Below are 24,211 nucleotides of genomic sequence, written 5' to 3' on the forward strand. Positions count from 1 at the left end.
GGCCTGACAAGAGGTACATTGCATTGATGCTCACGGTGGCAGGTCCACAAGCAATCAACATCTACAATATCTTCACTTTTCATAGCTAAGAAGAAAGCAAGAACGACAATGAGGTGATAAAGTACTTCGATCGGCATTCCTCTCCGAAAAAAATTAAACATTTGAAAGATACATTTTTCGTATGCGTACCCAGAAACCAGACAAATCTTTTGACAGTCATCTAAAATCTTCTATGCTACATGACCAAATGGTATTTGGCATATCAAATGACAAGCTCTATGAAAGATTGTTGTGGGAAGAAGATCTGAAATTGGAAAATGCAATTAAGATTTGCCATGCGAGTGAGTTGGCTGCACAGCAGATCAGTACACTCACTTTGAAACATTTTGGTGCCAACATGGAAGAAGATGCCAGCGTCATCAACACTGTGATGCAGTTCAATAAGAAACGTGGTCTCAGTGCGGGTGGCCATTTTAAGTGGACGACCGGAGCCGCCATCGTATGCCAGAAATGTGGCAATCGACATGGCCCATGGCAATGTCCAACATATGGAAAAGTATGTTCCAGATGTGGCCATACAAATCTCTTCACGAAACAATGTTTTTCGCATCCTACAGTGGACCAAATCTGAGCAATTAACGCAGTTGATGAGATGCCCCCATAAGAACAGTTCTTCATTGATCTAATTTCAGCCAAGTCCGATCAGAAAAAGTGATGAAGTCCTTCTGAATAGTCGTGAGTGGCTGTATGGTTTAGGGAGCGAGTGGCCAGACGGTTACTGCGACTCTCAACGAGATATGCTGGTGCATGTACTCGATGAGAAGCAAGTGAAGGTCCAGGCGGAAGACGAAAAATCAGATGAGGCAATGGAAGAGTCAAAGGGAACTCCAGATTTCTGGTTAACAGTCTTCAAGAAGGTCGTAACATCTGCTGTTACTCAGTGGTACGATACAGGTGCATGATGAGCCTATACTACAGCATCTACTCGATGTGAACATTAAATATTCAGAGAGTAGACAGCTGTTGAGCTTCACTCTGGAGTTTAAGTTGGAGGCAAATGAGTATTTCACAAATGCAGTAATTACGAAAGCATACCAGCCTGACGAGCATGAATTCTCATTCTGTGATGAACCAGAAATCACGGTATGCACAGGGTGCCAGATCGACAGGGAGAAAGGAAAACATGTCATATTGAAAACCATTAAAATGAATCCAAAGCATAACAGCCGGAGCACTCGCAAAACAATTACAAAAATTGTACCAAATAACTCATGCTTCAATTTCTACAGTCCTCCAGAAGCTCCACATGCATGGAATGTTGACTAAAAATTCTGCAGCAAGATTTGCTGCTGACTTTGAAGTCAATCGCCTCCTGCCTGAACACATAAATTCCTTGTGCAATGTCATACTTTACAGGAGATGCCTTTGCAGATGATACTGAGTACCATGATGATATTTACGAAGACCATGAAGATGAGGAGGAAAGTAAAGGTTTGGAGAATGAGTCGGAGGAGGATGAACATGAAGCTAGTAAAGTTGTTTCACAGGAGAGAAGGCACACTCAGTGAGGGAGCCTATGAAGCGCTATTCAGGTGGTTTGGTGCGAATGATGAGGTGATCACAAGGGACATCCAGCCTGCAACAGACACCGATTAGTGCAAAAGCTCTGAGATGACGCACATAGCGGTGAATAATTACATTGCAGCAGCAGATACCTCGGAGGAAAACGACTCGGCTGCGAACAAACTAGTAACAGAATATATAGGACCGTATTCTCCCCCCCCCCCACGCCGGGTGGGAGAATCGCCGGGGCGCCACGCGAATCGCGCCACGCCGCTCAGAGAATTGCCCCAAACGTCGAACGGGGATTCTCCAGCCCAGATGGGCCGAGCGACCGCTCCGACACGACAGGGTCCCGCCAGTGCCATCCACACCTGGTCACTGCCAGCAGGAACTCTGTGGGAACGCTCGGGGGCGGCCTGTGGGGGCTCTCCCCCCCCCCCCCCCCCCCCCGGGCCTACATTTAGCCGCGGCTGGCCCTTGAACATCCACGCGTCGGGGCCGGTGCGCTTCAGAGGTTCTCGTGCATGCGAAGGATGGCGCGGCCCAACTGCACATGCGCAGGATTAAGCTACCCCAACTGCGCATGCGCGGGGTTGGCATGGTGCCCATTTGGCACCGCGTAGGGACGCTGGAGTGGCGTGAAACACTCCAGTGCCATGCTGGCCCCCTGTGGGGCCAGAATAGGTCATACCTGAGGCCTGCTCACGCCGAGGTGAAATGCGACGGTGTTCATTATGGCGCGGGCACTTGGTCCGCGGAGCGGAGAATCGCCCCCACAGTACCCAATTTGAAGAAACTGGATCTAGATGCAGGGAATCAGCGCAGCCCTATGAAATGGTTCTGGCAGTGGACTCCCCAAAACTCAAGGCCACTCCACAGAAAGATGTGTTAGAACAGCAGATGTTGGCATTGGTGTGCAGTTCCACGGCGACAGATGATGTTAGCTTCTGGCTGCTGTTCGGTAAAGAGGCAACTGTTCTTCTCCTTTCCCAAGACACCTTTATTTTCCTTGAGCACACTCTGCACAAAACTCTGTCACCACACCAAACAAGTGCCACCAGCAACCTCTTTACATATCAGTGTCAATTATTGGATACTTAACATCCACAGTCCTCCCACAGTCCAAAGATGTGCGGGTTAGGTGGATTGGCCATGCTAAATTGCCCGTAGTGTCCTAATAAAGGTGGGGTTGAGGGGGGAGTTGTTGGGTTGCGGGTATAGGGTGGATACGTGGGTTTGAGTGGGGTGATCATGGCTCGGCACGGCATTGGGGGCCGGGGGGGCCTGTTCTGTGCTGTACTGTTCTATTTCTATTTATCAATGAGACATCTAATTGGAATGCCTCTTAACCCATTCCTTAAAAGTCTCCCCTTCCTTAGAGAAAAAATAATTGGTAAATATTGGTTTCCCCCGAAAAACTAAATTACAAGAAACTCAAAAACACACGCAATTCCCCCCACCTCTTTTTTTTTCAATTTTGTAAGGAAAAAAAACCAATCACAGAAACAGGCACACTTTAGTAATAATATCCAAAAGTTTCTGTGAACTAGTCCTTCTTCATAAAGCAATTAAACAATTGATAGCTAGTGTCAACCCATTTAATTTTTTTCTATCTCCCCTCTGTCCAACATCTGCTTCAAACTTGCGATGTCTATCCTTTAGCTTTTCTCGTTCACACATTTTGTAGAGTGCACATTTTCCGACAGGGATTTATTGTCAATGTGACACTCAATGGGTATGTTACTAAATCCCCTAATCCCCAAATGTCTGTCAATATCTGGGATATATAAAGGCCATATCCACTGTCTCTACAAGACTTAAAGTCTCAGCGGCCAAAGTGCTTTTGACCACTCTCCTTATTTTCTTTGTTTCCCACACAATGGGCAACATTTGCTCTTGTTCCCCAAAAGGAAAATTACAAAACCTCCTGCGCTTGAAACCCCTTCACATAAATTTGCATAGTACGCATCACTATAGACTATGAGTTTCAAGTGCCTAAGATCACCTAAAACCGGGAACCTCAAAACACACTCCTGTATTTTTAGTTTGACCAACGCTTTTTTTGCTCTTATTATGTCTTCCACTTTAGGACTCACTTTTTGTACTCAACATGAAGGCAAAAGAGCTAATGTCCGGTCTAATCTGTCTACCTAACCAATTCAGTTGCCCAATTAAATTTCACAGTGCTCTTTTTCCATCTTTGAAACCACTGCGTCTTTTTGTGGAACCCGATCATGACTAATTGCTATTGGGCTGATGCTGTTCAAATAAGATTGCTGATGTAAAGATGCACCTAACTCAGTCTGTCCGAATTCCAGTCCAATATATTTAAATGCACCAAAAACCTGACTTCCAAACCTGAAGCCCTGAGATTAAAATTGCTTGAAAATCACTAGTCCCACCTCACAAAATATCATCGACATGCATCATAAAGATGCCAGAAAGATTTCCTTTATAGTGCCAGTAAAACATTGCCGGATCTGCTTTCAATGGGCAACAGCCTAACTTTAACAAAACTGACCTTACCGAAAAATACCAGACTCTTGACGCATCATTTAATCCATATACACATTTGTTCAACGTCCAGAATACCCCTTCTGTGTTAGCTGTCTCTTTAGGAGGACGGAGAAAAATGTCTCTCTGAAGCTGATGTCCCTGCAAAAAGGCAGCTTTTATTTCTATAGATTTGCATTCCTATGCCTTTGTGGCTCATAGAGCCAAGAAGATCTTTAAAATAACCTCTCCTGCAAGCGAATCTACCCTAAAATCCTGATCTAAGTTTTCTTCAAATCCCCTTGCCACAAGCCTGGCCTTTACCTTATAAGTTCCATCCGGAAGAACCTTTTCTGTGCAAATCCATCTGTGGGACAGAGCTCTTTGTCCCCTATCCGGTACTTCCGTGCATCCCCTGGAACTGTCCCTGCAGATTGGAGGGTAGCTCAGGTCACTAAAAAAGGGAGGTAGAGAGAAAGCAGGGAATTACAGACCAGTAAGCCTAACATTGGTAGTGGGGAAAATGCTTGAATCCATTATCAAGGACTTTATAGCGGAACATTTAGAAAGCAGTGGCAGGATCAGTCAGAGTCAGCATGGATTTATGAAGGAAAAATCATGCTTGATATATTTGTTGGAATTTATCAGTCGACAAGGGGGGGCTAGTCGATGTGGTATATTTGGACTTTCAGAAGGCGTTTGACAAAGTCCCGCATAAGAGATTATTGTGCAAAATTTAAGCACATGGGATTGGGGGAAATGTATTGAAGTGCATAGAAAACTGGTTGGCAGAGAGGAAACAAAGCATAGTGATTAACGGGTCCTTTTCAAATTGGCAGGTAATAACCAGTGGGGATCGGTGCTGGGACCCCAGCTATTCACAATATATATTAATGATTTGGATGAGGGGACTTCCGGTGGCGGCGATGTCCGGGTGAGCCGCACATTCGGTGGGCTCTCACTCCGGCCGGCTGGAACAGCTGTTTCCCCGCGATAGCGGGACTACGGAGGCGGCAGAAAGGCTGCCTGGAACAGAGGAGGAGAGCGGGCTGCAGATGATGTAGGTGTGGGAGGCCAGCAGGTGAGGAAGAAGGAGAGAGAGAGAGAAGGAGGAACCTGACCTGCAGGGTAAGATGGCGGACCCACGGACCTTCCTTCCTCCAGGACAAAGGGAAAAAAAAGTTTGGAGTTGCTGAGGAGGGACAGCTTGGACCCACTTCAGATGCCCAGGAGGTAAAATTGAAGGAGCTGGGCGAAGGAAAGCGGCAGCGGAGGCGCTGAGGAGCGGGCTGCGGCATATGGAACAGCGGGATTCCAGAAAGCAGAAGAAGAAGGAGAAAAAGGGACAGAGACAAGGACCGGAAGAAAATTACCTGGGGCCTAAGATGGCGGACACACGGAACCCGGACTCAGCAATCCAGCTGGCGCTGGATAACATGCTCCAGGTAATGAAGTCCAGTTTTGAAGCTCTGAAGCGGGACAGCTTGGACCCAATCCAGAAAGCGGTGGATCAGCTGAACCAGAGGCTGGACGCCCAGGATGTTAAAGTTAAGGAGCTGGGAGAGGCGGTGGAGGAGCAGGCGGATGCGCAAACGGTTGCAGCGCTAGAAGTGGACGGCCTGAAAGAGCGGCAGAGAAGACTGCTGGACAGAGTGGAGGAGCTGGAGAATAGAGTCCGCAGGAACAATCTGAGGATGGTCGGCCTCCCGGAGGGGGCGGAGGTAGCTGATGCTGCAGCGTTTGTAGCAGACCTGCTGAAGCAGCTGATGGGGGCCGAAGCCCTTCCGCGACCGCTGGAGCTGGAGGGGGCACACAGGGTGCAGGCAAGGCAGGGGCGGCTGGGCGGACCCCCCCGCCCGATGGTGATTAGGTTCCACAGGTTTGTGGACAAGGAGCGGGTGCTACAGTGGGCAAAGAGCGCCAGGAGCAGCACGTGGAATAACAGTGTTCTCCGCATCTATCAGGACCTAAGCCAGGAGGTGGCTCGGCGGCGAGCAGCCTTTAAGAATGTCAAGGAGGTGCTGTTCAAGAAGCACGTGAAGTTTGGTCTGCTGTTCCCAGCTCGGCTATGGGTCACGCACCAGGGTCAACACCACTACTTTTCCGAGCCCGAAGAAGCGATGGATTTTGTGAGGGACCTGGGGCTGGTCCCGAAAGGAGGCCCCAAGGACGCGAGTTAGGGCCCGAGGATTTCTGTGGGGAGGAACGCCGAATGTGCCTGGACTGCTGCTCAACGGTTTGCTGGGCCAATGGGGCCAAGCGGAAAATTTGAGACTCTTTCCTTTGTTCATGGACATTTATGTGCTTTTTCTCTTTTTTCTATGTTTTTTCCCTTTTTTTTCTGTTTGGGCTTTTTGTGCAGCTCGCGGAAGACACTGGAGCCGGCTTGCCCCAGTGGGTGGGGAGGAGGGCGGGGAAACAAGGGGAATGGGACAGGAAGGCGCCGGAGTGTTGAGTCACCAGGCTAGCAGATTGGCTAGTAAAGGAAGTCAGATGGGGGGGGAAGCTACAGCCAGTAGATGGCAGGGGTGGGGGTATCGGGGGATGGGGTTAGGGGAGGGGGGGGTTGTTCTGCTGACGGGAGAGGGACTTGAAATAGGCACTGGAAAGGAGGTCGAGGGTGGAGGCAGCTATAGGGCGGGCCAGGAAGGGCGCGACGCACGGGTCAGGGGCTGGCCCGAGAAAGGCTATGGCTGACCGGCGGGGTAGGGGGGGTGGGATGTGCCCCCCGACCAGGCTGATCACCTGGAACGTCAAGGGACTGAATGGGCCGGTTAAGAGGGCGCGGGTGTTCGCGCACTTGCGGGCCCTGAGGGCGGACGTAATTATGTTGCAGGAGACACATCTGAAAGTGTCAGACCAGACCAGGCTAAGGAAGGGCTGGATTAGCCAGGTCTTCCACTCGGACTTGGACTCGAAGTCCAGAGGGGTGGCAATCATGATCAACAAGCGCGTGCAATTTGAGGCAGAGGGCATATCCGCAGACAGGGGGGGCAGATACCTGATGGTACGGGGCAGGCTGGAGGGAAGAAGAGTGGTGCTGGTGAATATATATGCCCCGAACTGGGATGACGTGGACTTCATTAAAAGAGTGCTGGGGAAGATCCCGGACTTGGATTCTCGCAGGCTAATAATGGGAGGGGACTTTAACATGGTCCTTGACCCGACTTTGGATCGGTCGTGTCCCAGAACGGGTAGACTCTCAGCAATGGCAAGGGAGCTGAAAGGGTTTATGGAGCAAATGGGGGCAGTGGACCCCTGGAGAGAGGGACAGCCAACAGGAAGGGGCTACTCGTTTTACTCGCACGTCCACAAAGTATATTCCAGGATAGATTTCTTTGTGCTAAGCAGGGACTGTAGGGGGGAGGTAAAGAACACGGAATACTCAGCAATTACCATTTCAGACCATGCCCCGCATTGGGTGGACCTGCAGTTCGGGGGAGCGAGTTATCAACGCCCGCAATGGAGGCTAGATGTGGGACTGTTGTCGGAGGAGGGGATCTGCGAGAGGCTTCGGAAATGTATAAAAAATTACCTGCAGGTGAATGACACTGGGGAGGTCTCAGCGGCGACCGTGTGGGAGGCGCTAAAGGCAGTAGTGCGGGGGGAGCTGATTTCAATTGGGGCCCATAGAGCCAAGGCAGACCGGGCAGAGATGGATAGATTGGTCAGGGAAATGGGCCGGATAGATGAAGAGCACGCGGAGTCCCCGGGGGAGGTTTTACTCAGGGAGAGGCAGAGGCTACAGGCGGAACTGGGGGCACTATCCACGAGCAGGGCAGTGGAACAGCTTAGGAAGGCGAGGGGAGTGGTGTACGAGTATGGGGAAAAGGCTAGCAGACTGTTAGCGCAGCAACTTAGGAGGAGGGAGGCGGCCAGGGAAATAGGTAGAGTGAGGGACGAGGGGGGGCACAAAGTGGAGGATCCGGCAGAATTGAATAGGGTATTCCGGGACTTCTATCGTAAGCTGTATACTTCGGAGCCGCCAGAAGAACCGGAGGGGATGAAAAGGTTTCTGGATGGGTTAACATTCCCAACAGTTGGGGGGGAGGGGGGGCGAGTGGAAGAGCTGGGGGCCCCGATTAGAGTAGAGGAGGTATTGGGGGGCCTAAAGGCCATGCAGTCGGGGAAGTCCCCGGGGCCGGATGGATACCCAGTAGAGTTTTATAGGAAGTTCTCGGAGCTGGTGGGCCCGGTCTTGGTGAGGGTTTTCAATGAGGCAAGGGACAGAGGGACCCTGCCGCCGACGATGTCACAAGCCACCATATCTCTGATATTAAAGCGGGGTAAAGACCCGGAGGTGTGCGGGTCCTACAGGCCAATCTCCCTGATTAATGTAGATGCCAAGCTCCTGGCAAAGGTACTGGCGGGTAGAATGGAGGACTGTGTACCGGAGGTGATTGGGGAGGATCAAACGGGGTTCGTGAAAGGTAGGCAGCTGGCGGCCAATCTGAGGAGATTGCTCAATGTGATAATGATGCCCCCGGCGGGTAGAGAGGTGGAGGTAGTGGTGGCTATGGACGCCGAGAAGGCCTTTGACCGGGTGGAGTGGGAATATCTATGGGAGGTGCTCGGACGGTTTGGGTTCGGGGAGGGATTGGTGGATTGGATCAAATTATTATATCAGGCCCCGAGGGCCAGCGTCAGGACCAACAGAGAAGTGTCGGAGTACTTTAGGTTGTACCGAGGGACCAGGCAGGGCTGCCCGCTCTCCCCGCTGCTGTTTGCGCTGGCTATAGAGCCGCTGGCGATTGCGCTGAGAGCCGCAGAGGGTTGGAAGGGGATGGTGAGGGGCGGGGTTGAACACAGGGTTTCTCTTTATGCAGACGACCTGCTCCTGTACGTGTCGGACCCAGTGGCCAGGATGGGAACTATACTGGGAATGCTGAGGGAGTTCGGCCAGTTCTCAGGATACAAATTAAATACGGTCAAGAGTGAAATGTTTGTGGTCCAGGCAAGGGGCCAGGAGAACAGATTGAGAGGGCTACCGTTTAGGTTAGTTGAGGAAAATTTCCGGTATTTGGGAATCCAGGTGGCACGAGACTGGGGCAGGCTGCATAAGTTAAATTTGGCCAGGGTGGTGGAGCAAATGAAGGGAGAGTTTCGGAGATGGGATGCACTCCCGCTGTCGCTGGCAGGGAGGGTGCAGACTGTAAAGATGACAATCCTCCCTCGATTTTTGTTTATTTTTCAGTGCCTCCCGATCTTTATCCCACAGTCCTTCTTCAAAAGAGTTAACGGGCTGATCATGAGCTTTGTCTGGGCGGGAAAGTCTCCGCGGGTGAAGAAGGCGATGTTGGAGAGGAACCGCAGCGAGGGGGGGCTGGCGTTGCCGAGTCTGGTCAATTATTACTGGGCGGCCAACATCGCTATGATAAGGAAGTGGATGGTGGGTACGGGGTCTATTTGGGAGCGGGTGGAGGCGGCTTCGTGCAGGGGCTCCAGTTTGGAAGCCCTGGTCACGGCTCCTCTACCGCTGCCGCCGGCCAAGTACACCACCAGCCCGGTAGTGGTGGCGACCCTGCGGATATGGGGCCAGTGGAGGAGGCATGTGGGGGAGATGGGGGCGTCTGTCTGGGTGCCAATCTGCGACAACCATCGGTTTGCCCCCGGCAGTATGGATGGGGGGTTCCGAGTATGGCGGCGAGCAGGGGCGGGAAGGGTGGGTGATATGTTCCTGGAAGGGAGCTTCGCGAGTTTGAGGAGCTTGGAGGAGAAATTTGGGTTGGTAAGGGGAAATGATTTTAGATACCTACAGTTGCGGGACTTTGTTTGTAGACAGGTCCCATCTTTCCCGCGCCTCCCGCCAATGGGGATCCTAGACAGAATAGTCTCTGGGAGGGACGAAGGGGAGGGTAGAGTCTCGGGTATTTATAAGGTGCTCATGAGGGAGGAAGGGTCCCAGACAGAGGAACTGAAACTTAAATGGGAGGAGGAGCTAGGCGGGGAAACGGAGGATGGGCTGTGGGCAGAGGCCCTGAGTAGGGTAAACTCGACCGCGACATGTGCTAGGCTCGGGCTGATCCAATTTAAGGTCGTTCACCGGGCCCATATGACGGTGGCTCGGATGAGCAAATTTTTCGGGATAGAGGACAAATGCGCTAGGTGCGCGGGAGGACCAGCGAACCATGTGCACATGTTTTGGGCATGCCCTGAGCTGAGGGGGTACTGGGAGGGATTTGCGGGGGTCATGTCCCAGGTGCTAAAAACAAGGGTGGTGATGAGTCCAGGGGTGGCAATTTTTGGGGTTTCGGAAGACCCGGGCGTCCAGGGGGAGAAAGCGGCCAATGTGCTGGCCTTTGCTTCCCTGATAGCCCGGCGACGAATATTATTGGCGTGGAGGGACTCAAAGCCCCCGAAGACTGAGTGGTGGCTTGCGGACATGTCAAGTTTCCTGGGGATGGAAAAAATTAAGTTCGCCTTGAGGGGATCTGTGCAGGGGTTCACCCGAAGGTGGCAACCATTTATTGACTTCTTTGCGGGAGAGTGAGCATCAGCAGGGGGGTGGGGGGGGGGGGGGGGGGGTAGAGTAGAGTAGGAGGGAAAATATGGCGGGTAGTACGGGTGGGAGGGGAGCGGGCTTGTGCAATACGGTACGATGGAAGTATTGAAAGTACGTGGATGTTTGCACATTTTTGCCTTTTTTGCTTCCTTTCTGATGATGTCTGTAACTGTTTATAAAGCCAAAAACTACCTCAATAAAATTGTTTATTAAAAAAAAAATGATTTGGATGAGGGAACAAAATGTAACATCTCAAAGTTTGCAGATGACACCAAATTAGGTGGGAGGGTGAATTGTGACGAGGATGCAGGGATCCTACAGCAAGATCTGGACAGGATGGGCGAGTGGGCAAATCAATGGCAGATGCAGTATAATTTGGATAAGTGTGAGGTTATTCATTTTGGAAGTAAACATATGAAGGCAGATTACTACCTGAATGGTTGTAAATTGGGAGAGGGGAATGTGCAGCGGGACCTTGGTGTCCTTGTGCACCATTCGCTGAAGTTAAGCATGCAGGTGCAGCAGGCGGTAAAGAAGGCTAATGGTATGTTGGCCTTCATTGCAAGAGGTTTTGAGTATAGAAGCAGGGATGTGTTGCTGCAGTTGTACAGTGTCTTGGTGAGGCCACACTTGGAGTATTGTGTGCCGTTTTGGTATCCTTCTGTGAGGAAGGATGTTCTTGCTCTCGAGGGAGTGCAGCGAAGGTTTACCAGACTGATTCCAGGGATGGCGGGACTGTCACATGAGGAGAGATTTACTAGTTTGGGATTGTTCTCGCTGGAGTTCAGAAGAATGAGGGGGATCGCATAGAGACTTATAAAATTCTAACAGGACTAGACAGGGTAGATGCAGGGAAGATGTTACCAATGATAGGTGTGTCCAGAACCAGGGGTCACAGCCTGAGGATTCAGGGTAAACCATTTCGGACCGAGATGAGGAGACACTTCTTCACACAAAGAGTGGTGAGCCTGTGGAATTCATTACCACAGGATGTAGTTGATGTTAAAACTTTGAATATATTCAAGAGGCGGCTGGATATAGCACTTGGGGAGAATGGGATCAAAGGCTATGGGAAGAAAGCAGGATTAGGCTATTGAGTTGGATGATCAGCCATGATCGTGATGAATGGTGGAGCAGGCTCAAAGGGTCAAAAGGCCTCCTCCTGCTCCTGTCTTCTATGTACCCAAATTCACTCAAACTATGCAATTCCTGCTTTTTGGCATCTTTGATAGCTTTTTCATCTAATTTATTGGAGGCCACAAAAATCTCATGAGCATGTGGGCTTCTATTCCTAGTAGCATTCGTAGTCTTACGCATGTTCAGATACCTTGACAAACTACGTCCCCTATCTCGCCTGGTATCTAATTCTGTACTGCTACTGCTTAATGTTTCCCTTCTCCTGTGGGTTGTCCTTTCAATAGCTCTCGACCTTTTCCTGTGAACCTGTTCACTATCCGATGTACTATCTGAACTGGCACTGCATTTCTGTGCCCTCCATTTTTGAACTTCATGTTCCCAATCCATTCTCTTGACACTCTCCCCTGAATGCCGTACATTCAACCAATGTTTATGCTTTCCAGTGGCTTCCCTGCTCTACTAATAACAGTTGCATCCTTCCATTGACTAGACCTTTCAGGCAAGTATGTCATTTTGTACCAACTTTTGGCAGTTGCCTTTAGGAAAAATTGCCTGTTCTAATTCACGAGAAGTATGTGTTCCTCTACAGAAACCCTGTTGATATCAATTAACCGGTCATCAAAGTTCTGTAGCACATGTGTACCAGATGACCCTGGTTCCTCATCATGTCTGTCTTCTCTGTCTAAATTTGAAAATTTGTAGTCTCTACCCATTATCCTTGATGGATGTACCCTAATAGTCTGATTACCATGTTGCAAAACAATTGTTTTGTCATCTATGCCTATAATCTTTCCATTCATTAAAATTGTCTCTCTTATAGTATCCTATGTCTCCTTGCTGAAAAACAGCATTTGATGGCCGTACATTATGACTTAAAGCTCTGCGGATTCTTTCAGAGACTTCTGCTTCCAAAATAGCTTTTCTACTGCTTTGTAAAGCATTTAAATGCTCAGCAAAGGCAGAGCTAATTGTAGTCCATTCCCAAGCTGGAGGCTGGTCATCCAAAATGGGCGGAATTTTAGGATTTCTACCAAACACTAATTGATAGAGACTATAGCCCCCAACCATCTGCAATGAATTATTTGCATGTACCACCCATGCTAAGGCTGAATTTAACTTGTAATTTGGTCTATCTGCCAAAATTTCCTGGAGCACGTCATCCATTACTGCGTGGTTTCTTTCACACACACCATTCCTAAATGGGCTTTCCGCAGCTGTATTCATAACTGTGATATTCACATTTTAACACATATCCCTAAACTCATCATGAGCAAATCCCCCCCCCCCACCTTGTCTGTAAGGAATCTTGCAGGTTGACCCATTCCTGTCCCTATTCAATTTTCCACGATCTGATCCAGGATTACTCTCTTTTCTTTACTTCGTACAATGGTTGATTGATTAAATCTGGTGGCTAAATCTACAAAAGGCAAAATAAATATATTGTTATCTTTATCCCAGATCTTAAGGTCTATTGCTACAATGTTGTTAAAATCCTTGGCCAAATGTCAGGTTACCATCAGTCATGCTGGTGTCCTTCTGTACTTCCTACAAACCTCACAGTGATCAATAAGCTGTTCTATCAGCTTAGTATAGTCTTCAACCCTTACCCCCGCATCCTTTACACAATAACCATCATCAGCTGCCACTGTTAGCTTCTGGCTGCTATTCGGTAAAGAGGCAACTGTTCTGTTCCTTTCCCAAGGCAGCTTTATTTTCCTTGAACACACTCTATACAAAACTTTATTAACACACCACACCAAACAAGTGCCACCAACAACCTCTTTACCTATCAGTGTCAATTATTGGATACTTAACATCAATGAGACATCTAATTGGAATGTCTCTTAACCCATAACTTAACAGATGATACATATATAATATTACATGATGGGGACAAGCCACTGGCTGTATCTGTATGCAGCTCCATTGCAACAGAAGATACTGATACCATGTTACCAGACGTGGCTGTATCAGAATGCAGTTCCACGAAGTTGGATGATACGTATATACTATCACAAGACGAGGATGAGTCACTACTTGGTCTGTCTGGAACAGAGGACTTGTGCATTGTAATTTTGAGTAACGAGTACCTATCACCTAAGGTTCAAGTACAAGATGTAGGGACAGCACCCAACGCTGGGGATGCAAATCCCACTCAGATACCAGAGTGCAAGGTTCTGCAGCTTCACTTGTTTCAAATGGGCCCTGTGGCCTAACGTTTACTTCCTTCAGTTACCATGCTTGGGTTCCTGTTTGGTGTTAAAAGGGTTGACATCCAGATAGTAGTTTGAAAAATTGCAATGGCAACCATTTATTCAGCTGGCTCCCTTGCAGCAACCCATGACTATTACAGGAGGCGCCTTGATTCTGCTTCCAGTAATAGTTCATGTGGTGGCTCTGAGCACGTTGGAGAAGTGATTCCACACCATCCAGGATTACCAAAGTCTACAGCAGGCCAATGGTGGATCAGGTTTTTCTTTGGGAAACTTCAGAACCATCCAGTAATGACAACCTTGTCGGAGTCCTCTGTGAGTGGCAAGATAAACTGTATCCTGCCTCAAGAGATGGCCAGGAAACGACATGCCAGTGAGCCCAGCAAACCTTCACCTTAATGATTTGGCTTCTGAAGACGATGTTAGGAATTTCAGGCGTTCCAAAATATTAATCTTTAAAATAAAGGCTGCTTTAGTTTCTCATCATGCTTTTTTAATAAATTAATCCTTGTTTTTAATCAGTGGGGGATTGGTGTAAGTGTATGTCCATTTGGCATTCTTTGAACATCTAATAAATGAAATACTTAAGCTGCCAAAAAAAAGAAGAAGACCACCACACAGTCCCTCAGAAGTATGGCAACACGTGATGTCTCTGCAGATGCCCCACAAATTACTGCTTCGATGGAGCAGGCTAGAAGCAAGATGGGTGCTACCAGAACAAAGCGAAACAAGAGGAGCAGTCACAAAATTAGTCACAAAATTGTTCTAAACAAAAACGAAGAGCAGGAGAGTAGGGGATACTGTGAGTCCCACTGATGACACCAGGCAAGAAGACATTGGCAATGTGGCTGACAAGCCAAAGAGCTCACAACAACGCAGCGACAAAACGTTTTGCGTAAAGAAACAAAAGAAGCTGGTGACGCAAAAGCTGAAGACGCAGGCATGGCCAACAAGGATTACCAGTCTTCAGGATGCATTGCGTCAAAAGGCTAAGGCACAAAAGACCGGCATGTAAACCAGTCTTCCAGAAAGCTGACAAGAGTCCAGACGATCTGCAGGGTGATCCCATCGGAGATACACAATGAGCTATGCACAAAGGACTCATTTATGAGGCTTATCATGTCAATTGAAGCACAGTTAAATCTGTATGTACATATGCCATATGTGTTAAAAAATAATACAAATAATGTTTCTGTTTATGACAAATAATGTCCCTGAATATAAATGTCAACATCTCCAAAGGGGGGTGTGGTGATATGCCTGTGAATAGTATTGTACATAGTTCGCAATGCGACCTCCAACCAGCTGGTGGCGTCAGATCTTGGTCACGTGATGTGGGAGACTCATCAGTTGGTAATAAGGCGTACAACCGGACAGTCGCACATAGGGTAGTTCCAGAGTAACCTCGTCCGTATAGTATTCTGTATGTTATCCTTCCACGTGTTCATTAATAAATCATCATTCTAGTTAAGTCACCAGCAGTTCTGTGAGCATCATTGCAATGGCAAGACAATAGAACAGAACAAATGATATTTGTTGAATGTTAGAACAAACAAGGATTTGCTGCATCTGCTCAATATTAATAATTATGTTTTTTATCTAATAGATTTCTTGGAGTGACTTGTGAAAAATTTCTCTCCTCTTCTGCCGTCTTTTTATAAAACCACAATTCAAAAAATCAATAAAGCCACTGTATAAATAGAATCATGAGAAACTGCTTTTATAAAATATGTAAATGACCTATTGATATTTAATCCATATACATTTATAATCTCAAGGTTAAATTTATATGCTATTGAGGAAAGGCCATTTGTTCCTCTCAAATTCAACTCTCCTATTTAAGCACTGAGCTGCATTTTGATTATTTTTCTGCAATGAGTTTAATGTCGACCATTCTACCCAGCAGTTTATTCAAATAAGTTCACACTCTTTAAATTAAAAAATCTTCCCTATGATCTGTTTTATATGCCTTTTTCGTTTGCCTACATCTACATTCATTGGTTCTTTTTTCTTGTTTTATTCAAGAGCACTGTTTTATTTTACCGAATCTAAATTGCTTTGAGTGCAATTTAATGCACAAACAACAGAGGGCGTGATTCTCCGGAAAGATTCCTCAGTGTGGTAGCGAGCAGGAACTGCCGCGGGTTTCCCGGCGCTTGGCCCAGTGAGGCCGAAAACGCATTTCAACGTTAATTGATCCACTTAACGAGGCCCCACGGGCGTCTCGCCACAAATGAAGGCTGGCCAGCTGATTCGCTGGACTGTGCTCGCCAGCCCCCCCACTAACAAGGTCGAGCAACATTTAAGCAGCACTTGCTCACCCAACCTCAGCCAGCATCAAGATTCGAGGATACAGATCTGGCCAGGCTCCGAGACATAGTGGAGGCCAGGAGAGATGTCCTGTTCCCCTGAGGGTCCTGGAGGGTCAGTCACAGGACAGTCAGTGCTGCCTGGGATGAGGTGGCAGCGGCTGTGAGCGACGCGAGTGTAACCAGGAGGACTGGCCTCCAGTGACAGAAAAAGGTCAACGACCCACACCGGGCAGTATGAGTGAGTCGACACCAACCCCCCCCCCCACCCCACCTCCGAGACCTTTCATCCCCCACAGGAGCATCCACCCCCGCAACCCTCCATGCGACTCCCAGACCTCCCGCCCCTCTCCCTTCAACACCACCCCCAACCCACCCTCCACCCCCCAAACCCTTTTATCACACATCCCTCCCGCCACTAGGAACCATGCGTGTGGCTAACAATGACCTCTCTGTCACCTCGAAAAAAGCTCTCCCACTACCATCGTGAGAGGGCCCAGACTGGCGGTGGGGTGCCGGATGATAAGAGGCCTCATCTCCTTCGAGGAGCAGGCCCTGGAGGTGACTGGGCTGGCAGGGGATAGGATGATCACCCACATGGAGCCTCCCAGGAGAACACCTCGGAGGGGAGCTTCAAGGAATACAAGATCGAGGCATCACAGCTGTTATTCCCACCCTTCACCAGCACAGATACACACATCTCTGTGGAAAATGTTAGTGGTCAGGTTTCTGGGCCACAATCTGGTGATCACACAGCTGCTGATCTATATCAGGTGAAGGCAGGAAGCCCCAGGCGAGACAGCAGTCGGAGGTCTGCTGGATCCCAAAATCCGGCTGGGTCCCAGTCTTAATAGAACATAGAACATAGAACACTACAGCGCAGTACGGGCCCTTCGGCCCTCGATGTTGCGCCGACCTGTGAAACCACCTGAAGCCTATCTGACCTACACTATTCCATTTTCATCCATATGTCTATTCTTATGTTGAGTCTGTGGAAGAGGTCACCCCAGAGCTGCTGGAGGGGATAGAGAACAGTCAGGACATTCAAAGGGAGATATCAGCAACACTCCAGCAGATCCATGGGTGATTGGAGTAGACCCAGTGGCTACGGGGGCAGGAGATGGCACCGGCAATGAGTGGCACCGAGGCCAACAATGCTAGGGTGGCGACCATAGTGGAGAGCCAGGTACACGACATCAGCTCAATTAGTGAAGTGGTGCGAAGCGTTGTGCAGTCAGTGACGGCCAAGGCTGAGCGTTTTGACAGAATGTCCGACTCGCTGGGGGTTGTCACCCAGTACCAAACTGACCTTGATGAGGTTCTTGGGAATGGCCGAGGCATTGCGGAGCATGTCCCAGTCACAGGTGGGCATTGCCGAGGCACTCCAGGGCATCTCCCAGTCACTGAGCAGCATCGCCGAGGGCATCGACGTGATGGCGCAGACATTGGGGGACCGCCAGGGCTGACAGAGCCAGATGATGCAGGGGCAGCCGATACTTGAACCAGCTACCCCTCTGCCCCAAGTTGAACCTCAAGGCCCTGTGGGCACTGAACAGGAGGAGGGGCGCTGAATTCCAACCCAGGCCCATCCTATGGAGTGGCGATGATGGTTACACACCTGATGATGCCGAATCTCATAGCCAGCACCCAGAACAGAGTGGCACAGCTAGGCATATGACGCCGACAAGAGGGCTAGAATACAAGGCCAGGGATGTACTTGTGAGGCTGTAAGAGGCTCTGGTCAGACCCCATTTGGAGTATTGTGAACAGTTTTGGGTCCCGTATCTAAGGAAGGATGTGCTGACATTGGAAAGGGTCCAGAGGAGGTTCACAAGAATGATCCCTGGAATGAAGAGCTTGTCGTATGAGGAATGGCTGAGGACTTTGGGTCTGTACACATTGGAGTTTAGAAGGATGAGGGGGCACTTATTGAAACTTACAGGATACTGCGAGGCCTGGATAGAGTGGATGTGGGGAGGGTGTTTCCACTTGTAGGAAAACCTAGAACCAGAGGACACCATCTCAGACTAAAGGGACGATCCTTTAAAACAGAGATGAGGAGGAATTTCTTCAGCCAGAGGGTGGTGAATCTGTGGAATTCTTTGCCACAGAAGGCTGTGGAGGCCAAATCACTGAGTGTCTTTACGACAGAGATAGATCGGTTATTGATTAATAAGGGGATCAGGGGTTATGGGGAGTAGGCAGGAGAATGAGAATGAGATAAATATCAGCCATGATTGATTGGCGGAGCAGACTCGATGGGCCAAGTGGCCTATTTCTGCTTCAATGTCTTTTGGTCTTATGGTCTAAGTGAGCCAGGACTCTATGGCCCTAGAGCTCTCAGAGGATGTGCACCAGGGGCATTGAAGGCCAAGGGATGAGGTAAGGAGCTGGCTGCCTCCACCTCAGATGTGTATATTGGGTACACACTTTGACGTAGCTGTAGAGCTAGGAAGACAAAGCACATCGAGAATCGCTCAGGGCACCGGGTGGTGGGGTTGGGTGTTAGGTAGGGGGTGGCTCAGAATCCCACTGACAAAGAGCAAAGTGCTCCCCAGCTCTGGGCTTACAGGAAAATGTAGCTGGGCCATGAGAAGGAAGGTAGAGGAAGACACAGGGAAGTGAGAACATTTCTCATGGTGCTCCCACTCCTTATTCTTTGGTTTCCCTCAGACAGAGCCACTGGTTCTGTCCCCTTTTTCCATTGACCTACTCTGCCTTTGCAAAGGTACTGGTGGGCAGTCTCTAGCAGGACCCTCAAGCACTCCAGAACAAAGAGGACGTCCGCCATGGGTAGCTCATCGGTCAGAACAAAGGAATGAGCAGTGAACCTCCTACTCTGCCAAAGTCACAGGAGTTTCACCACATAGGAGTAACAGTGAACAGAAGAGAAAGACTCTTCCATAGTTGCACAAGTGGTTCACATGGGTGTGTATAGTGATGTTCACCACATTATGTTTGTGTTTATTTCAGTGAATGAAACATTTGAGCTGAACATTCTCATGGCCTTTAATTTTTTCTATCCCCATTAACCCTGGATAGTAACTTTCAGGTGAATGGTATGCGGAGTTGTAAAAGGAGGAAAGAGGTGGATTGGATTTTGGAGTGGGAATGATTTATTTTGGAAAAGGCACATGGTTTATCATGGCACTGGCAAATGGCTTGACATTCTCAGTTTAGCTGAAGTGTATCTGTGGGAGATCATCAGGGGCTTTGCTGGCATCCAGGGGTGTAGCTGAAATCTGTCTGTGTCTTTTGCTACAGTTCCAGTCCCCTTTGTAGTACCACGTTGTGAAGGGCACAGCAGTCTACAACCATTCAGGAGACCATTACTGGTACTTTATGACAGGCTGTCCCAGACCTGCCCAGCCTCCTGAATTGCATCTTCAATGCCCCAGTGGGTTTCTCAGTGATCACTCTTGAGGTCATGCAGCTCTTGTTATACTTTTCCTGAGTATCTGTGGTACGGCTCCTGATATGAATCATCAGCCAGGTCCCCAAGAAGCCACCCACTCACACTGTGTGGAGGTATGAACACCTTTGGGAGACGTGACTGTTGCAGAATGAATGAATCATTGCAGCTTCCAGGATATCTTGCACTACAATCACAAAGGCCTTCCTGTGATTACATGCCAGTGAAACATTGAGGGAGTGAAATCCTTTCCAACTGATGATGATCCCAGCCTGTCTGACGGCACCTTCATTTCCATATTTTTTGCAGCAGTGACTCCCTGTACTTTGGGAAGCCAGTGACTGCAGCAAAGTCAACAGCATTCTGGATCTGACCAATCTCATTAGTGTCAGAATGAAAATATGCAACAGCCTTGGAAAACGTGGTACTGGTCACCTGGGAGACACGAGCAGTGGATTGATTATGAGGAAAGGTTGCAACGGCTGGGCTTGATCCACTGGAGTTTAGGAAAGTGAGGGTTGACCAGATTAAAGTATATAAGACCCTGAACCATCTTTAATATTAGAGATCGGCCTTTTAGGACAGAGATTAAGAGAATTTTCTCTCTCAGGACTTTGCAACTCTGCCTTAGGAGGTGCTGGAGACAGGGTCCCTGAATAGTTTTAAGGCAGAGGTAGATAGATCCTCATTGGGCAAAGGAATTCAAGGTTATCGGGGGTAGGTAGGAATGTAGAACTTAAAATACAAACGGATCTTCCATCAAATTTTCATTTCATACATTCTGTTTTAAGTTTAATTGTTATTTTTTCTTTTAGAACACTAACAACCGTCCAACTTATTTTTATCTAGAATACGGAAACCATGTTTCAATATTGTGTTTAATATAGATAATTTTTGCACCACGTATTTTACTTTTACATTCCTGTATTCCTTCTTAAATTTTTAATGGTGAGACAGACTTTTTTAAAAGAAATTTAGAGTACCCAATTATTTTTTTTTCCAATTAAGGGGCAATTTTAGCGTGGCCAATCCACCTAACTTGCACATCTTTGGGGTGTGGGGGTGAAACCCACGCAGACATTGGGAGAATGTGCAAACTCCACACGGTCAGTGACCCAGGGCCGGGATTCGAACCCGGGTCCTCAGCGCCGTAATCCCAGGTGGTTAATCAAACATAACTAGGAAAGGATCAGTGATAGTAAAGATGGGTCCAGTAGAGACAGAGGCAGGTGAAATTATAAATGGAAATAAGGAATGCAGAGATATTAAACAAATGCTTTGTACTTATCCTCATGGTAGAAGACACAGAAAGCATTCAGAAATGATGGGGAACCAAGGGTTCAGCGAGAATGAGAAACTTAAAGAACTCAACGTCCTGTAATGAAATAGCATGGGGAAAATCAATGGGACCAAGTAGCAACAAGTCCCCTGGACCCGGCAACCTTTAGGCTGGGGTTTTTAAAAACATAGATACAGAGAGAGCTGATCCATTGGTTTTGACTTTTCAGAGATTCTAGAACTGTTCCCAAGGATTGAAATGTAGCAAAGGTAACCCTGCTTTTTAATAAAGAGAAGAGAGAGAAAATGGGGAACTGTAGAGAATATCAGTATTAGGCAAAATACTAGAATCGAATAAGAGTAATGGGGTGACATGACACTTAGAAATTCATAATATGATTTAGCAGAGTTAAGATGAAATTATAAAAGGGAAATAATGTTTGACAAATTTATTGATTTTGATGCTGTAACAAATGAGATGGATAAGAGGGACCAATGGATATGAGGGGCAGGATTCTCCGTTCACCGATTGGCCGGAAAATCCCTATTTACAACCAAATCAGGGGTGGCGCTGCTTTCGCAATGCTCCACCCCCTCCAAAGAGGCGTACTCAGAGAGTATCGCGCGCGCTGTATTGACAGCCTCACGATGTTGCCTGAGGCACGCCCCCCCCCGATGCTCCACGCTCGACTGGCTGAGTTCCCGACGACGCCGGTCGCTTGTTGTCTCATCCGTCGGGAACTCGACATGCGGACTCAGTCCAGCACTGCCACAGTCGGAGGAGGGCCGATCCGCGGGCAGAGGGAACTTTGCCAGTGACTGTGGGCACTGTTGCGGGGTGGTCCGGGGCGCACGAGCCGACCAAATGGGGGGCATTATTTCACAGGCTGGGTCCACGAGTGACCGGCGCCTCTGTGCACATGCGTGGCCACGGACCCGGCAATTCTGTGGCCCATATTGGCAACTAGATCCAGATTTTTATGCTGCTCGGCTGCTAGCCCCCAGCCAAACGGAAGATTGGTGGCCGTTCTACCCTGTTTTTTCTGTCGTAAAATGCCACCGCTCCCACGCCGACATGGGGACATAGCCTCAAAATCAGAGAATCCAGCCCAGTGTATTTTGATATTCAAAACGCATTTGATAAAACTGCCATATAAGCAGTTATTACTCAAAATAAGGACTTGTGAGATTGGATTGATATTAGCATTAATTGAGGATTGATAAATGGACAGAAGAAAAAGAGGTAGGAATAAACAGGACTTTTTCAGGAGGAGGACTGTAACTAGGATAGCACTCCAAGGATTTGCACTTGATCCCAGTTATTTACAATCTATATTAATGACTTAGATGTGCGGTCTGAGTGTAACATATCGCAGTTTGCTGACGTAGCAGGTTATGCGAATACAACAAGTAAACAGTTAAGAATTGACAAATATATACATTTTTAAAAATTGTTGCAGTCAAACAAGGAGCTGCAAAACAGAGGAGCCATTCGACCTATCCTCACCCATCCTCACCTTATCTTATCTATATCTTCATCCACTCCCTTACCCACTTCACCCACTCCAATTCCCACTTCACCCACTCCCTTACCCACTTAATGCAGGTAGCTGCATGATACATTGCTGACAGTGATGTTGCAGGCATTCACACTGCATTTGGGTGAAGTACATTCTCTGTGGTGGCCGTGTCAATCAACACAGCATTAATTGAATATAGATGGTGGGCGTTAACTAGTATTTCACTTAAGCACATATAAAAGAGACACTTACTGAAAACGTACTGCCGTGGAGTTAGGAGCTTGTCGGATTTAACTCAAAATAAATTTAAGATTGAGTAAAGATTGACTCCAGGACTACCCTACACTGAATGACTGAGTTAAATCATTACTGAGCTTTGGCCTCCTTCCTTAAAGAAGGACATACTTGCCTCGGACACGGCATTTTATCCTATGAGGAGAGATTGAGTAGACTAAGCCTATGTTTCCTCGAGTTTAGAAGATCATCTAATTGAAACATATAAAATTCTTAAGGTGTTTGATGAGGTAATTGTTGAGAAAATATTTCTCTTAGCTGGGGAATCTATTAACATTGATTACTCTTTTACCCAAGAATCTCAGGGTCCACTTTCTTTCATCAGAACCTTATGCATCAAACTAGTTACCTCACCAACAAAAAAGCAGTGCCCAAATCTATTTGCTGCCATTATTTCCTGTTGCTCTCGTTTTCTATTTGTTGTATTTCATATTTGCACTGTAACCCAATCTCTGCCCACTCTGCTGACCTCATTCTCCATTATATCCCTTCCCTAACATGCTCCTTCATGACTCTTCTACAGCCAACTCAAATGCAGCCACATATCATTATTAATAGTTTATATTCATCAATTCTTGTAGGTGTAAAAAGACACACTCTAATGGTTTTCTTTGGTATTTTTCAGATACAGGATATTCCAGATAACATAAGCAATGGAATACCACAAATTGTACAGAACGGAAGACCAACATGATGAAAAGATGACTTCTCAGCAATTAACTGCATGACGAATGTGAATTTTTACATTTCCAGTAATTATCAATACCAAAGTGCGGAGTTCAGCAGGTTTTCACAGGACCGTTTAATAAACTGTCCTCTGTTGAAACAATCAGAGTATCAGAGCGGCACTGCATTCTCAACGAAGCTAAGAATGCTAAGCACTGAGTTTTCAGGAAGATGTTAAGCAGATTCTAGAGCCAAACATATCTCTGTTCAGAAATATTTTGTGAGAAATCAAAGACTAAGAAACATCACTCAACAGATTTTCAAGAAGCATGCAAGAAGTTATTATCCTTAGCTTTCAAAGAAAGCACTTAACGTGAAAGATTATTGATATTCAAAAGTATTTTTTGTGGAATGCTAACAACACTAAAAATGATCTCCAAGTTATGGTATCTATGCTGAATGCACTAAAATATGTACGCAATGAGTAAGCGTTGGACAACTGAACAACTATTTATTCTCTAATTCTATATTTAAAAGTTCCGAATCAATATTTTTCTATAAATGTTATTCTGTCTTCATAACAAACAACATGGTAAATAAACATTGTGTCATCAGTCAACACTTCTTCTTTTTAAACACATTTCTCTTTCTCTCTCTTATAATGCAATATTAGACCTGTCTTGTTTGAGAAAAAATAAACTAATGGTATTGAGGGTTTCATCATATAAAAAGGGGGCTGGATTGTCCATTTCGGAGATAAGTGTTGATGCCAGTGCAGAATTGATGGAGTTCCACGACAGCAAAACTGGCGCTGCACCCGGACT

General features: G+C 47.5%; 1 protein-coding gene across 6 annotated transcripts in view; it reads left to right on the plus strand.

Moving 5' to 3' along the window:
• LOC119966159 (transmembrane protein 196-like) overlaps positions 1-24,006 on the plus strand; it is an 89,579-nt gene extending 65,573 nt beyond the window's left edge. For all 6 annotated transcript variants that reach the window (XM_038797456.1, XM_038797459.1, XM_038797458.1 and 3 more), the window contains one exon: positions 23,347-24,006. In XM_038797456.1, coding sequence (XP_038653384.1) covers positions 23,347-23,415 — 69 coding nt within the window. In that variant the 3' untranslated portion in view covers positions 23,416-24,006. The remainder of the gene's footprint in view (positions 1-23,346) is intronic.
• Positions 24,007-24,211: the final 205 nt, after the last annotated feature.

This window comes from Scyliorhinus canicula, chromosome 5 (genome assembly GCF_902713615.1).
Source record: "Scyliorhinus canicula chromosome 5, sScyCan1.1, whole genome shotgun sequence".
NCBI classification, from domain to species: Eukaryota; Metazoa; Chordata; class Chondrichthyes; order Carcharhiniformes; family Scyliorhinidae; genus Scyliorhinus; species Scyliorhinus canicula.